Source organism: Meleagris gallopavo, chromosome 7 (genome assembly GCF_905368555.1).
Source record: "Meleagris gallopavo chromosome 7, MGAL_WU_HG_1.1, whole genome shotgun sequence".
In the NCBI taxonomy this organism is placed as follows: Eukaryota; Metazoa; Chordata; class Aves; order Galliformes; family Phasianidae; genus Meleagris; species Meleagris gallopavo.
In genome coordinates this window covers 19,365,329-19,381,811 of record NC_139410.1, presented here as the reverse complement: position 1 = coordinate 19,381,811, position 16,483 = coordinate 19,365,329, and the positions used below count along the sequence as shown (strand labels likewise).

The following is a 16,483-nucleotide window of genomic DNA, read 5'->3' as shown; positions in this document are numbered from 1 at the left end:
AGTCTCATAATTCTACATTAGCTTTTGTATTCATAGTTTAATGTGGGCTCATTCATTTTTTCTCACCCTCATTCCTTCAAATCGTGACAAGGCTCTTAAAGGTCTTAAAGCTCTTAATGTCCGAAGCGATTTAATGGCACCAAGTTCAGAATAGCCCAAAGCATTGGCTATTAAACTAACCAATGAGACCTATAAAAAGAAATAAATTAAAAGTCATTCTACAGTTTATTTAAAAAGAATACAAATTGAATACACAGAAAGGTCAATGGAAGAAAGCTCTAGCTTAGTAACATTTGAGGACGAATCCTGTGATTTTCATATTCCTGGTGTGTTATATGGAGTCATGTTTGGAAAAGAAATACGAGCTACGAAATATCTGTTATAGGTGAATAGTGAGATGAAAGCACAGTCCTGGTGAAAGATAAAGTTCTCAGAAGTACATGAAGATAAAAGAGCCATACTTTCATTAAATTTCATTAAGAATTAACCTTCCTAGAACTTTAAATTTCTGCATATGTCAAGATACTTTATTAAATACTGACACTATTTGTATCTATAATCACTAAGAATATGCTTAATAGTGAATTATTTCTAAATCGGAAGCATATAATAGAACCAATAGTCAGGGTTTTTATGAAATATATATTGACTGAGGTGTTACATTCTTTTTTGCTGATCAACTCTCTCAAAAACTCTTCTAAGTATAGGAAACATGCAATCTGTCTGACAGGTGCTAACAGATGCTAACATTATAAAAGTAACTGTTTGATGATCTACAGCCATAGTGAGTTCCCGATTCATGTTTCAATGAATTTTCTATTACAAGTCAATCCATGCCAAGACAGACCAATTAATTTGTGCTTCTCAAATAGAACAGATTTTAAGCATTATTAATATGAAAAAAGTACATTCACTTACTTTTGGAATTTTAGAGACATGAGTGAGGAAATACTGTACTTTACTCATGTTTTATTTCGGTTTAACCACCAAAAGCACACAAAACGTTTAAATGAACATAGGCATATTTCAGTCCTTAAAAATATACCCCAAATGCTCCTTCCTGTATTTCAACCTCAAGTTCTTCAAATAAATGGCTGTACAGAAATAGGTGGTATGCCAGTAAAATTTTGCCCACTATATGGAAAGGTGGTTTTCTGTGTTACTTGCCTAATAGAAAACAATTAGATGAATTACAGACACTGGAGTTTGATCATGTCTCAGTGGAAAATAGCAGAGCAGATGGAAAAGCAACTATTTCATTACTCTGTTGCTATGTACATTAATCTAATGGAAAATAGTATTTAGTTAGTAGTTTTCAACTGAATTATGTGTCATGACGTTAGTCCATATGAATTCCTTGTTATTTGCTAAGATAGCTAATTTATGTCATTTGATTCTAGGCTCTCTATTATCTATTACTCTCCTCACTTCCAACAGCGCTTGACCTATCTTTCCTATAGTTCACGTGTTTAACTATTGTACTTAACTAGGAATAAAAATAAACCACTAGTTTTGAAAAAAAATAAATTCTTTCAGTTGATTAGTTGATGATTTTTCTCATATAGATATTAAATTAATAGTTTCCCAAGAAGACATTTCTGACATTCTCTGACGTAAGGCATTGGACGAAATATAGCTTTTCTTATGCTTTTCTGTTATGATCCTATACTAAGATAACTTTCTTAAAATGTACTTGGTTAATAATTCTTAGTTTCTGATATTTTACAGACAACTATGCAAAGTTTATTTTGTTTAGGTGCACAGAAGCAAGAAGATTCTGTTCCTTTATGTCCTGACTGGAAGCCTTTGGTTTCATGCATATATCATATGGAATTCTCTTTGAACTATAAAACTGGTAATTCCAGAAATTAATTAATTTCTGGATTAGGCAGTATTATCATGTTAGGATATGCATAAGACATACTAGACTGTCTAGGAAGATGAACTGAAATCTCTCTTTGGATCTAGTTTCCCAACATGGGTATGCACACCTTTTTTCTTCTTCTTATGAGGCCTTCAGGGCAGCAGTTGTCTTTTACTCTGTGCTTACACTATTTAATATATTAGTATAATGTGACCCTGATCATTTTCATAGCGTTGCTGCTGAATTATTTATTTTCAAAATCTAACAAAAATATTGAGAGCACACTTTAATTAAATTACTTCATCTGTTATAACAAATAAGCATGAACTGTTTTCAGTCATATTTCCAAGCAGAAGTAATATATAAATCATCAGTATTATCAACTTCTAATGTACTCCACAGCAATCCCAGTTGGGGGATTTTTTTTTCTCCCTTCAATTATTCAAAAATTGCATTTCGAATTCTAGCAAGCATGAGCAATTTCAGTGTTGAGACACATGAAGATTACAGATTTCATTCTACTTTCAGATAGATACATTACTGCCCTGCAGTAGTTGGCAAATACATGATTTATTTAAAATGTAACTTATTTTCATTTTTCATACTTATTTCCACATCAAATAAAATTTATAAACACAATAATTTAGAAATAAAGTGTCTATAACAAATAATAGGGCTACCTTCTAAAGTGCATATAGCATAAAATATCCACCTACAATTACATATTTTAGTAGAAAATGACACAATTTTAATAACCAGCAAACACACTGGATATTCCCAAATGCCCCATCTTCTTCCCAGATATCCTATCTCCTAGCATTGTATTTGACAAACAGAACTTACAGTCATTACAGCTGTGCATTAAATCCTGGACATAATAATCTCATGAAAAATGGCTTCTGAACAAAGATGTGAGTAAAAGAATCAAGGTACATGGTGACGGATGCTCTAGAGCATCTGGTTGAACTGGTTTAAGATATGACTGTCTGAAGCCTTAACTGTGCACTGCTGCCAGTTAGAGTCCCCGGCTTAAGAGAATATGTCCTTGCTTCTCACTTAACTGCATACAAAATTCAGTATCTTAGTTTAAATCACCAGTGAGTGTATTTGAACTAATTTAACAGATTCTGATTTTGGGACAGGCAGAGGAATTTTCCCTTCTGCCCCTTCTACAGATGTTGCATCCAGCAGAAGAGTTGGGTAGAGACATGGCATAACAAGGTCTTAAACGGAGGCAGCCAGATGTGCCCAAGGTCATCTGCCTTTGCTGTTAACTGACAGAGCTGAATCATACTTTCTTCATGTAATTTTTAAAATCCATTTTGGTCACAATGACTGAAAGTAGCTGTGGCTATTTCTTGCACTGAGAGGTAGGGATGTAAGATATTAAATGTCAAATCCTTGAGGAACTATCAGTGTTTATTTACCCTTGAATAATTTTAAAGGATGAAGTTAAACAATTTAATTATGTTTAGTCACATGTAATGAAGAAGGGCTCACTATTGTTCTCGTTTGGAGAATGCTGCTGAATCACTGTTAAATCTCTCCACTGAAGTACTGTAGATCCTCTTCTACAAGTAGGTAACATGAGTTCATATCTTTCTTTCAAATATTGTCTGGTTGTGCTAAAATAATTGCTGAATTCGCCTTTGGCACAGTAAGACATTTTTTGACACTTCCTGGAACACTGAATGTAGGTATTCAAAAGTAGAAGGTTCTGATGTCATTTATGTTTTTGTTTATAAAATTAAAAATTAATGGAAAAAGTTGGCAAAATAAGCTGCTTTACTTGTGAAGATGATGTTTATAACTGAGAGCCTGCTCAGATAACAGCATTTCTGAGGCTAAACTTTATTAAGAAACCATGAAGTATGGCTTAGAATAATCAGTTCAGGCTTATGTTACAAAAAGAATAATCAAAACATGAGTTGTAGTTTATCTAAAATAAATTCCATTTTTAATGTAATCTTGGAAAGAAGTACCTGTCTACATCTTTAAGATCCTCTTAGGAAAACTATTTACACTCTCAACACTAGTATGTTTTCAGGAAAGAGCTCAACAATATAACAAAATTAATGTGGGCAGGTAAAAAAAAGCCATCTTCTGTTTTGAGTTATAGGCCAGTTTAGGTACGGTTGTTTTTTGTTTGTTTGTTTGTTTGTTTGTTTTGCCTCTGGTTGTAAAAAATCTGGCATTTTCACTACATGTTCACAAATAATAACTATTTATGGATCCAGATTTTATTCAGATTTCTCAAGAAATGCGGTAGCTTGGGCAGAAACTACATTTGAGCGTAAACTATATACATGTCTAGAAACGGACGTTTGCCCTAAGATGCCATCTCTGAGTTAAAACACTGAGGATATGTATAGCCAGTGAACTGGGTCAGATAATGTGTGAGGCAAGGGACCAAAATATTCTGGGAATAAAACCAGCTTTGATCCCTTCTGACAACATAAGCAAGGCCCTTGCACAGAAGGATATCAGAGCTGGGAAGTCAGCCAAGAAACCCTGTATTCTCTTCTATCATAAACCCTGCCAAGTCACAGCTGATTTAACTATTGCAGATTGTCAACCAATTAAAACTTTTTTTTTTAACTTTTTTTTTAAACTTTTTTTTTTTTTTTTTTTTTTTTTTAGCCATTAACCACTGTTTTTTATTTTACTAGAAGCGATAACAGGATAGTTTGGGGGGATAGACTTCTGAGACTTCAGGTGAAATCAAGACCAAATGTATCATTTCAATTGGAAAACAGCAATACTTGTAGAAGAATCTTGCATAAAGTAGTGTCTTATTTGTTAAATGTAAAGAAACTGCCATTAAAAACATAGCATGAAAGGTTCAAAATTAGTTTTTAGTTGTTTACTTTTTCATAAAATCTTAAATTTGATACATCCAATTAAGAATTAGCAAGCTGATGACCAGTAATCCTTTTTCTTCTAAGTGTATAAACCTACTTATATAAACAACACATCTGTATGGGAACTGTTGATCACAGCCTGAACCTCTAATTTACCACCTGAGGCAAGTAATGAGTCAGCCGTGGGAGTACAGGTGAAGGCAATTCAGCTGTGCTACTGCAAGGGGTGAAGCCTGGCTCCACCTCTTCTAGATCCTATTCAAGTGCTGGCTGCCACTAAGGAAGGATCTCTTTTTGGAGATCATGCCTTGTGGAGTTTAGTGTGAGCCTACAACACTGGTGAGCATTTTCCATTTATTATCTTTCTACCACAGTAATCCTACTTAGCTTAACCTCTGCACACCTACTGATTGTATGACATCCAAATACAATTGGATTATTTTTTTTTGCATGCTAATAGAAAGAATACTTATTAGTAACAAGCTTTACAACATAAAGAATACTACTGTGAGGTTTAAGAGTACTGGAGACTTACATACTTACATCAACAATCAGAAAGTCCAGCCAGCACCAGGCATTAGTAAAATATATTTGAAAACCATATGCTACCCATTTTAAAAGCATTTCCAAAATGAAAATGTATGTGAAAACTTTGTCAGCATATTCCAGCATGGTCTTGATAGTTTTACGCTGTTCAATATATATATCTTCAAAAGCCTGTGTAAAAAAATAAACAAATGAATAAAAAATTCAGGTATTGCTAATGTTTCACAGAGTGTAAATGATTAAAACAAGCAGGTGAGACGTAATCTTTCCCCTTGTTCTTCTATATATTCTCATTTTACCTATTTCTCACCTATAACCGTGCTGCAAATTGGAGCATTACTCAGCTTTGTCTGGGATTTCTCCAGTACATTGTATTGAATGACATAATCCTATTTTACTGTTGAAAGAGGAGACAAACTCAAACCATGATTTTTTTTCCCCACTATTGTATCAAAAAATGTTTGCACATACACACACATGCACACACCAAAAAAATATATATATCACAAACAACAAAACCGTCTCTCAAACAAAAATCTAATCTGAGCAGTTTTATCTGCTATCAATCAAACTCCTGTCTAAAAGTCAAAGAGTGATGTATTTGCTCCAGTTTATACTAATCACAGTGCAGATGATGATCACCTTCAAGCTGGGAAGGTGGGTAATGTGAATCCTACTGGAAAACAGTTTTTTGGTTTCATTTGTTATCACATTCTCTATCTCTATCTGCCTTCAAAACAGCAACAAAATGAAGAAATGCTTCAGTTTATCTATGGCTTTTTGTAAGCACCATCCAAGGAATGGATGGGCAGTGCCCAGAATGAATTAAGGGCTTGAAATCATACCTCTAGCTGTATAGTCTCTTGTAACAGAGTTTCTTTGTGCTGAAAAAATTTAACAAGCATGCTGAAAATTAGTAGACAGTTTGAATCTAAAGTCACTGGCTTAAATAATATTGCTCTAGCTTTGCAGGGGTAAAAACAAAAGTATCTCTGAAGAAGTGCATGTAAAACAAACTTTTTCAAGTTTGAGCCACTTTTAGTAAATAAATTGTAAAATTGTGGAATACAAGTAGTATACAGCTCCAGTCAAAATAGGCCTTCCTAATGGAATTTGAATTTTGCTGTTACTTGTGAGGAGATATCTAAATATTTCAGTATCTGCAATTTTTTATTTTTAACTTACCAGTGCTCCACTGCTGAGGAGAATCATGAAGACAATGAAAGTCTCAAACCAGTTGTGCTCAACTATGCTGTAGCAGGTTTTTCTAAGATTCCACCAGATTTTTCCTTTGCCATCCTCTATACTTACTTGGCAACATGGAAATTTCTGCACACAACCTGCATTAAATTAAGAAATGTTAGGATTTGAAAGCAAATTATTCTCATGTAAATAAGTATTGTGTTATCAAAATTGTTAGTAGCAGTAATTTTATAATATTTTTAAAATTAAAATAAATATTGTGATCCTATTCTATGTGAATTTAGATAATTAGTAATTTGGATTGAAATCAGGCAATACTAGATGTAATTATGAGTAAACTATACGTTCATATTTTTGACCATTGATATTTAATCATTCTTTTTGCTGATAGAGTCTCACAGAAATGAAGCTCCAAATTTTAAAGGCTCGTTTATGTAATGAAAATGCATATTAAGAATGGAAAAATTAAGTTCTTTAGTTACAAGATATAGGCAGTGGTCCAGCAAAATTACTCAAAGCCCAGGGAAACCTTTTTCTGGTGTCTGATTTCCAGCATTCTAGGCATTGAGCATTTTCTTTTGAATGTGGGGGTCACAAAATTCCAACACATGAGTCCAGAACTTAAATATGTCTAATAATAGTGCATTTTACACTAGTAGATCTCTAACACATCTCTTAAGTCAACAGTTATTCTACAACCTTCTGTAAAACAGGCTTCTGGTTCAAGAGCTTCTTCAGGTTCAATTTCTGCTTGCTCTCCCTCTCCAGGAGGGGCAATATCAACTGTGCTGCCTTCAGATGAACTGGATGCATTTAGTTTCTGCAAGTAAAGTTCCACAGAAGAATTTTTTCTCATTAGATACATATTCTGTAAAAACTATACTGAAACAAAACTTGCCAGTCTCTGAGTTTTGAAAACCACTATGTTTATGCTGATAAATAAAACCACAGTAATGAGGTGTATGTTTCTATTTCTCAGTTTACCTTCTCATAGGAAACAAATATGATTTAGCTACTGACCTGATCCATGTATATGTCTTCAGAATTCGAGGCTCAGTGGAGTTAAAACTGGAGATCTTACAAAAACCACACTAAAGCTATTTTTTATTTATTTATTTATTTTTACTATACTAGTTTACGTTGCAGAAGTACCTCAGACTTCCCAGGAAAATTAACTAACAGAATGAACTAAACGTACTAAACAAATTTAATCTCCACATTTATCTACACATCCACTGCAGACGGTGTTCTCACAAACCTAAACCATATCTGGATGAGAGTTGTAAATTTAATACTACATTTCTGCATTTGTTTGTCCCCAGAAAGCACAAATTACCATCTCTGAAATCTCTTCGAATTCTAATCTCCTGTGAAGATTGAGAGACCTCCTGAGGTCCCTTCCATCCTGAATTTTTCTGTCATTCTACTATTTGTATGTAGTCAAATACTATATCAAATACTATAGTCCTCACTATGGTAAGAGCGCTCATAGATGCAAAAACTCCAACAAAATAGCTCACATTACATAAATCTTCTCATCAAGTAAAATTTGGATCAGGAAAAACTGTGTATCAGGCATGCAAGACTGCCCATAATTTTCTTCTTTTAAGAAAGCATAGTTAGAATGGACATACCTACTACAGTTGCATACAATTAATGCAAAAACTGAGCACAGAACTTACAACTTGTTTTCATTTGTCAGTTTGTTTATGTTTTAAATTTCTTCATCCAAAATACATTTTCTTTATTGTGAAATAAGATTTGTAAACAGAAAGCAACATTAAAAAGAAAAGCATGGCACTGAAATTCTTCTGGTTTATACTGTGTAGCAATAATTCATAGGAATTTAGAGGAGCATCCTGAATGCATTTCTAACTTAAACACTGAAGTTGTTTATGAGGTGACATAACAAAGGCATTTGATCACTGACATTTTTACAGTTTTCAGTTAAACAGGTCTGACTGTAAAGTTTGACCTCTATTAGAGTTTTCTGTACAGTTTTGAGAGAATTCTCAATACCAAGCACTTTTCTCATTTAGCTTTCAAGATAGTGACATTTTTAGAATACGTATTATAAAATTACTCGTTTAGATGATTTGCATTATTTTATTTCAAATAACAGGTGAAAACTTTTTAGAAAGTCAATACTACGTATTCTCTCTTTCAGAGACATTGCTGCAAATTAAAACTAGTTATTCAGTTCTTCAGTTCAAACCAAGTCCTTTCAGAAAAAGACAATGGGAGCTGAGAGGTTTTTTGAAGCAAAGGCACACATTTCTTTATATAATTTGGTAAGTAATTCCTCTCTCATATTCAACTCACATTAAATGATTTATGTTTAAAAATAATTTATGCTGGGTGATATGTAATTTCATGGCTGTTTCAAGAAGCCCTTTTGCTCTCACATGCATCCGTTGTCAATATGGAGTCAATCAGACCTCGGCTTACATAGCTGTAACTGAATTGTGACCAAAAATAAAGGACTTGTTGCATAATGGAAAGGTTTCTGACAAGCAAACTGGTATTAGTTTGAAAACTACTCTTTCCCTTTCCAAATACCATGATCTGTCATACCTGGAAAATCACATTGACAAATGTGAAAAGATTTGGATAAATACCCTGAGATTTCAATATTTTCAGTGGTTAGTTTATGCTAAGCATATAAGTGTCAATGTTTCCCCTTTCATGCTGCGCTTGCTACTATGATTTCAAAAATTTACATACATAAAACATTTATTGCTGTATGGCCTATAACTGAATGATTTTACTGCTAGTCATGCAGTAACTGAACCAAAATGTTCTGTGCTTTGCATAGTGGAAATATTTTAAACTTTGCTTTCTGTATTACATTTACAGACCAAAATGCACTCTACTGTAGACTATATTAAAAATCATTAATACAGCACCTAATTATCCATATATAAGGCTCTTTTTTTAAAAAAAAAAAAATAAGGAAACAAGATTTATAAGTCAATTCTCTTACATATCATGGTAATAAAAGAAATAAAGTTTAGGAAAATTGTCACAGAAATTATAGGCAGTTTCTTCATTAAATAAAACCTAAATATTGTGAGAACAATAATCTGCCACATTTAAGTTAGAAAAAGTAAAAGTCCTTTACGGCTTGATCCATCATCATTAAATCAATGACTGACTTAATAGTAGCAAGAGAAAAGTTCATAGTGAGCATAAATAATTAATCTATATGAGTGCCAATTAAAAGTAGTCTATTCTTTAATGGCTTCATCCCATGCAATCTCTGTTTCAGATAGTCCTGTCAGCATAGCTGCTAAAAAACAAGTGACTGAATTGCAATTTATGTACAGTAAAAAAAAACAAAGATTTTCTTAATTATTCTTCAAAGAAAGCATTCTCTACATTATTTTTCAAGTAATCTCAACAATTGAATTACTGAAAAAAAAAAAAGTTACTAAAACTGCTCTTCTTTGCTCCGAGCAATAAAGCTAACGAAACTAAGGAAACTCCAGAGACATTCCTTTCACCTCATAAATGTGCTTATCAGCCTCTAGAATATGCCGTGCTCTAGAAATACTTATTTATGTCTTCAGTGATACAATACCACATTTTTCTTTACAAGGATCCAAGGATACATTTGAAAGCAATTGCTTATGATGCAGCATTCTCAAGTCCTAGGTCAGCAAAACAACATGCTTTTCTAGTGCAGAAGCCTGAGCAATGCTGTGAAATCACACAGAGAAATAAAATCCCAAAAAAAGACTACATCAATGGGATTATATTTTTCAGAAAATAGTATTATAAATCTTATTGTTTAAAGATGTAATAAAAAATGCTTCGTCACCAACCCAAACACTTGGCTAAACATACATATAATCAGCCTCTATATCATCCTTTCAGAGCAGTGCATCTATTTTCAACAGTTTAGATCATTAAAACAAGCTTTGACCAACAGCATGTTAATGTGCCCATTTACAAGAAAATGCATTCACTTAAGACCCAGTCTTGCTCTCATGTGATTTTGTTCTAGATTTCAATAAGAGCAAGAGCAGGCAACAAAGACTTTAAGCTTTACAAACTGCTTCATGATTCAAGTGATAGTAAAATAAAGGGATTCAGCCATTACAAATTGCCTTTAGTAATTTAGCCATGTTGTTTTATCCTTTGAATCTTTAAAGCTGCACTGTAATTAAGTGACAAAGTATCAAATAATGGAGTTTGATGATTCCAAAGAGATTCTAAACTGATTTTAAATCTCGAATCTTATAATATTTGACTTTTATGTTAGGGAAACAACTTTAAAAAAAACTCTTTCCGTAGAGCTTTATTTGAGGTTTGAGGCATATCTTGGTTTAAAAATTAATCATTTAAATTAGAGACTTTTCAGAACACACAGAGCAATATAAATTTCTATTGGTATCACTGAACAAGTTATACTACAATATAATGTCAACAGATTACACTGCACAGTGGTACAAGCGGAGCAATATGGTTGTTCTTTTGAAGCCACTGAGACTGCCTGAATGTAACAACTTTGAATCCAGCTGTAGGACTGAAATCTCAGTCTCAACAAACTTTCAAAACACAAAAACAATCAAAATTTCAAGTTTTACTGGGATAATCTGAACTTCATAGTTTCATATAACTTCAGTTTCTGTGTAATATTTCCCATCCTATTCCCAAAGGCTCTGCCAATGAAGCTGTAATGGACATTATATTCACTGTTAATGAAAAAAAAACAACTAGGGTAAATCTACACGCTTTTATAAAAGTTATACATTTTAAAAAAACAGTGCTGACTACTCTATGGTTATTCTCATTTATTCTGAGTAAAGTCTGCCAACTTGGTCACAGACTTGGTTACTGTGAAACACATTCAAAAATATCATTGTTTATGTTGGAGTTTAACATTTAAGAAAAGATTTTTTATTGAATGGCACACTGAGAATTTTTTGAGAGGTTTTTTTTGGTAAGTATAATTTCAGCAATTGTTAAACTTTTTGATCATCCTGCAGTTTATAAAACTCAAGATATGCACTGCCCAAATGAATACAGAATGTAGTTTATAGCATCTTGAGGATTTGCATTACAGTGCATTGCAGGTTTAAAAATATACCAATGCAATTTTTATGCAAGCTACTGTAATTGATTAAATTGTATTTATTAATTGCATTCTTAAGGAACTGAAGTGTGGCAATAATCGCTACATAAATGAGCTAGCATATTTCATTAAATATATACATTTATAAGGGCTGAATCAAAAAGGGTTGTTTTTATTTTTTAAAAACTGTGCATGCTCCCTTTTTTCTTTGACCTCTTTGAAGTATAACATTCCAGTACTTTTATGATCCATACTTCATAACCTGCAGAACATGCAGTTATTGCTAAAGACTTTATTATAATATCCAGAAAAATTATTAGCAGAGTTAAAAAAAAAAAAAATGTATGTTGGGCTTGCCAATCCCACCTGACCATGCTGTGATGTGAGTCCCATGACTCAGCAGAGAGCAGCTGTGCATGTTTCTACTATCTTGCAATGGATAGGGAAGGAACATAGCTGAATAGCATGCAGGCCAATCAAAATCCATTAAAAAGTGATTATATATATATATACATATATATGTATAACTTGCTTAGGTAACCTGTGTGAAAGTGGTGACACGTTGCTCTACCTGGTTAAAAAGCACCAGAGCTGCATTCTTGATTGCTCCAGCTTGGTTTTACCCCTGTGAGAAGTAAGAATGGTAGGTAGTGAAGTTCAAGACACAGGATCTCTAGTTTTCTTCTTTTTGGAATTTCTAATTCAAGTATGTCTTTAACACAATTAAAACATAGTTATTAAATAGTTTATGATCAGCTGGCAAAAAGGGAAATACATACCACTTGGAATGCTCAACAAACCTTTCTACAGAGCTATTTTTATTTTACTGAAATAAGAAATGCAGGAACTAGACCTAGTAGTCTGCACTCTGAAATTGTGAATCAGAAATAAAAATGCAATGATTAAATTCATAAAGTCACGATTAGCAGATTTGGAAATCATTCCAGTGTTTATTAAGTGCTTAATGCGTTTTAATGAAAATTTAAAGGGGTGGGGTTTTTTTTGGTTTAACATTCTCACCTTCATTTAACTGGCTATGTGACTGCTTTTTATTTGAAAAAAATGTACGTAGGGTAAGCAACATACTTTGAAGATATATGTCTTTCCATTCTTCCTTCATACTTCTCATAATAGTGGTAAAAGTTACAGATGACAATGAAAGTAAAAACCTGTAACTTAAGAAGTTACCATCACTGATTTGGTCAGTTGTAGAAACGGAATCTAGGTGGTTGGATATTTTAAAGGAAATGTGATTAAAAAAGGGTCTTCCAAAAGATTCACAGGTCAAATTAACTACTGGGTAAGTTTTGGCTAAGAAACTCATTGAAGCTTCACAGCAATGCTTAACTTCTGACACACAATAACTGTTCTGTCTTCTTCACTTAACTAGTCACAAAAGCACAAGTGATGCTGATAAGACAACTGAACTTATTCCTGGGTTTGAAAGCTCAGTAGATTAGATGTTGAAGGATATCTTCTCTTTTATTAAAACCATGTGTTGTGACTTCAGAAGTTGATTGAGCAGCCTTACTTCTCAATCCAAATTTATACTTTCTGTAAATGTACTTTAAAGACTTCTGGAATTCTGCATGATAGATGCCTGCAGATATTTCTTTAGTAGTGAAACTAGCTTTACATAGCTGAAGAACATCTTTGAAATTACTTTTCTGTGTTGAAATCCAAAACTTTATTCAGAAAGTTGTGATTCAGAGGTAACGTGCAGTTATTAAGTAGTACAAAAAACACAAATAGTTAGCAGTCTGATTTCGGGTAAGATTAACATATTCTATTTACGTCACCGATTAGCAAGTATATTTTGTAATAGAAACATCATCCACAAGTTAGCTTTAAAAAACACCAAATTATCCCCTTTAGTTACTTCTCTTTTTTTTTTTTTAATTACTTTTAAAGTTATTACTTTTTAAGTTAATTATCTTGAGTATCTTATTTTCAGCACAGAAATTTGTTATTTTATCTCACTGGTTACTGCACCTCTGTTTTCTTGTAGATAGGTACTGATAAAATCCACCTTCAATCAAATCTTCACTTCTTTCAATTACTTTCAAGCAACTATTATCCTAAAATAAATGGTAACTTTTAATATCTTTACAATAAATCCTCTTTCTCATCCAAATCTCAAGTTTTGCATATTTAGTTTTTCGTTATCCACTTATACTTGATTGTACAGTTTTTCACGAAATCTTAACTTGCTCTGATTTTAGAGTGTTTTAGGATCTATGTAAGGTAATCATATGCAAAAGGAAACTACAAAAGAAATATTCTAGCATAGCATATGTAAAAAGAAAGACTCTTTTTATTAACTTAAATGACGTTAAGTATAATATTCAGTTAAGACTACAGGCTTATGTGTCAGGTGTTGAGACAGTAGAAAAATTTGAGCTTTCACCATGTCAGACAGCTACTTGGCAAGTATATGAAGTCAAGTCATTGCAAAATAAGCAAGGAAAAGGCCTTTTCTGAAGCTGCAGACATAAAAGCTAGAAAATGTATAGGTTAAGATGTGTCTTGGGAGAAATCAACAGTAATTTGAAAGCCAAAGTAGATTTGGAGAGACTTTAACACAGAATTAGGTTCAATATGAAAAAGAACAAAAATCTTGAAGACTATCTGTTTTTTGCTTAGACCACTCCACTGCTTATCCTGAACCCTTCAACCTGACTCTTGTGATATAGTTCTGAGTTCTTTAACAAATCATATCTCAAGTATATCTTGATATTTAAATAATACAAAATAATTACAGTGAAAATAAGTCTGAAGTCCCCTGAAGCCTTGGGAAAAGTTTTTTCTCCAAAGAATGAATAAACTACCATCTTATTTGGGAATTAGCAATAGTAGAATTGTGTGGGTTTGACTTCTGGCCAGGCTATCCTGATGAACATGACTTTACAGTCAAATTCTCCTGAGTACATACAGTCTTTTTTTTTTTTTTAACCTAGCATTACATCCAAACAGACTTCCCTAAATTTCTAGTGATATCTATGAGAAAGATCTTGTTTAGACCTTGAACTTATAACCAGGTTCCAGAATGACTTCTGGAAAATTTAAGAACTTATTATTTATTATTTGAGAACTTATTTATTAACTGGTAAATTAATTAGCGGGTGTTTTTACAAACAAGGAAAAAAATAAAAATAAAGGAATCAACCTTCCAAAAGTGATAGTGGCTAGAGTTATTTTGTAACACAATATAACAGATAACAAAAATAAGAAAAAAATAGCATTTATTTCTCACAAACCCACACTCATATATTCTGTGGCATTTTATCATGGGCATCTTCCCACCCCCTGCTTCTATCATGATCTCTTATTGGTGATAAGCATAAAATAATCATTCTGCTCTTAACATCAGCGGCAATCAAGAAAATTCTAAAAAAGTTCATTTTACAGTTCTTGTGCAGTTCAAGCTTCCCAGAACTCTGTTGCTAAAAAATATAAATAAATGAATAAACCAGTTATTAAAAGGCATATCTTCTGAGGGAATTTTAAGTGTTAAGCACTGCCACAGTTAAGGCAGGGGATTTCAGCCCCATCTCTTACCCTCCTTTTGCAGACCAGCCCTTCTCCAGTCAGAAATGTTGTCTCAGTGCTATCCCTTGAGAAGCGAGATAAAGCAAATGATGGTGTACTTTTCTAAAGAGGTAACTTAAACACCAATATGTTCTTAATTTCCCTTAAAAGGAAATCGAAGAGCAGCAGGAGACAGTACTGTTGACTTGGCAGAATAAGATTAGGAATTCTGGTAAATTCCAGTCACACACCAGAACAACTGTTCATATATTACCAAAGCAGGTAATATAATTTTTATGAACACAATAAAATAGAAGTACTTAATCTTTTCTCTAAAAATCATCCAGAAAGAGTGGGATAAAGAATACAGAGCAGAAATGAAAATCACTACAAAATTCATATTTTTCAGAGCACTATTTATTAGCTAGCATTCACAAGATGTACTCTTTTGCTGTACAGATAAATGTGACATGCTAAACAGTTCTCTGTGAGCAGAACTTGAGGGAAGCACTATTGCTCCAGCTTTGCAATGGTAGTGACCATGACACTCTATGGAAATCTCAAGGCTATACTGATGCCCTACATTTATTTTATCCTCATTGAAAATTTACCAACTTTTTAATATATGTATACTTCATCATTTACTGGTTGATTTTCCACAGGCACTTGTAATTTTCACTTTCATATTGTTTTTACAGACATTTGGATTTTATTTCTCTTCCTGCGGGCAAAATGGTGCTTTTAAAGTTCATTTAAAAAAGCAAAATCACTTTTGATTTAGCATAGTACTGAAAGTTCAGAGTAACCTTAGAAAAAGAAAAAAGTATGATGCCTGCAACAAATAGAGGTGGGAATGAACAGAGCAACTGACTTGTGAAAATACCTTAAAATTGCTACCTTAATTCATTTTCTTAGGATATACCCTTCACCTTGAAAGCAGAGGAATTTCTGCATTAATTTTGCAATTAGTTTTCTCCTCAGCTATTCCGATAAAATACATAGTGGTGCACTATTAAACCGATCCATGTAATCTATCTTAAAGAAGAAACTGTGAAATAATACTAATGGGACAGCTGCTTAATTTATATTGGTTCAGTGACATGCCTTGTAGATACACTGTGGCAGAGAAGGTAGTAAAGACTGTTAGGGAATCTGGAGACAGATGAGGATGCAACCTCTGAGCTCTGCTGCTGAGGCTAGCTTGTCCTGTAACCACAGCTTATTACCTTCCGAACTTCCTAATGCGTAATAAAAAGTTTTGAAAAAAATTACATATTCAGAAAATTTTTAAGAATATATATTTGTAAGGCAGAGTTATTAGGAAGGCACTCATCACTGTATTTCTCAAAACTAACCACAAGGAAAGCTGAACATTTAGATTGAAGATTCATTTTAAAGAAAAAG

The 16,483-nt window shown here is 33.0% G+C and overlaps 1 protein-coding gene and 1 long non-coding RNA gene across 11 annotated transcripts in view; one reads left to right on the top strand and one right to left on the bottom strand.

Moving 5' to 3' along the window:
* LOC100546506 (sodium channel protein type 2 subunit alpha) overlaps nucleotides 1-16,483 on the bottom strand; it is a 55,875-nt gene that overhangs the window by 11,317 nt on the left and 28,075 nt on the right. For all 10 annotated transcript variants that reach the window (XM_085227757.1, XM_085227755.1, XM_085227760.1 and 7 more), the window contains 4 exons: nucleotides 7,174-7,294; nucleotides 6,457-6,611; nucleotides 5,269-5,442; nucleotides 67-189 (listed from right to left, as the gene is read on the bottom strand). In XM_085227757.1, the coding sequence (XP_085083883.1) occupies nucleotides 67-189; nucleotides 5,269-5,442; nucleotides 6,457-6,611; nucleotides 7,174-7,294 (573 nt within the window). The remainder of the gene's footprint in view (nucleotides 1-66; nucleotides 190-5,268; nucleotides 5,443-6,456; nucleotides 6,612-7,173; nucleotides 7,295-16,483) is intronic.
* Nucleotides 1,807-16,483, top strand: part of LOC146543985 (uncharacterized) — a 34,479-nt gene continuing 19,802 nt past the window's right edge. The window contains exons 1-2 of the long non-coding RNA XR_014884306.1: nucleotides 1,807-1,855; nucleotides 8,642-8,765. This is a non-coding gene — a long non-coding RNA (uncharacterized LOC146543985). The remainder of the gene's footprint in view (nucleotides 1,856-8,641; nucleotides 8,766-16,483) is intronic.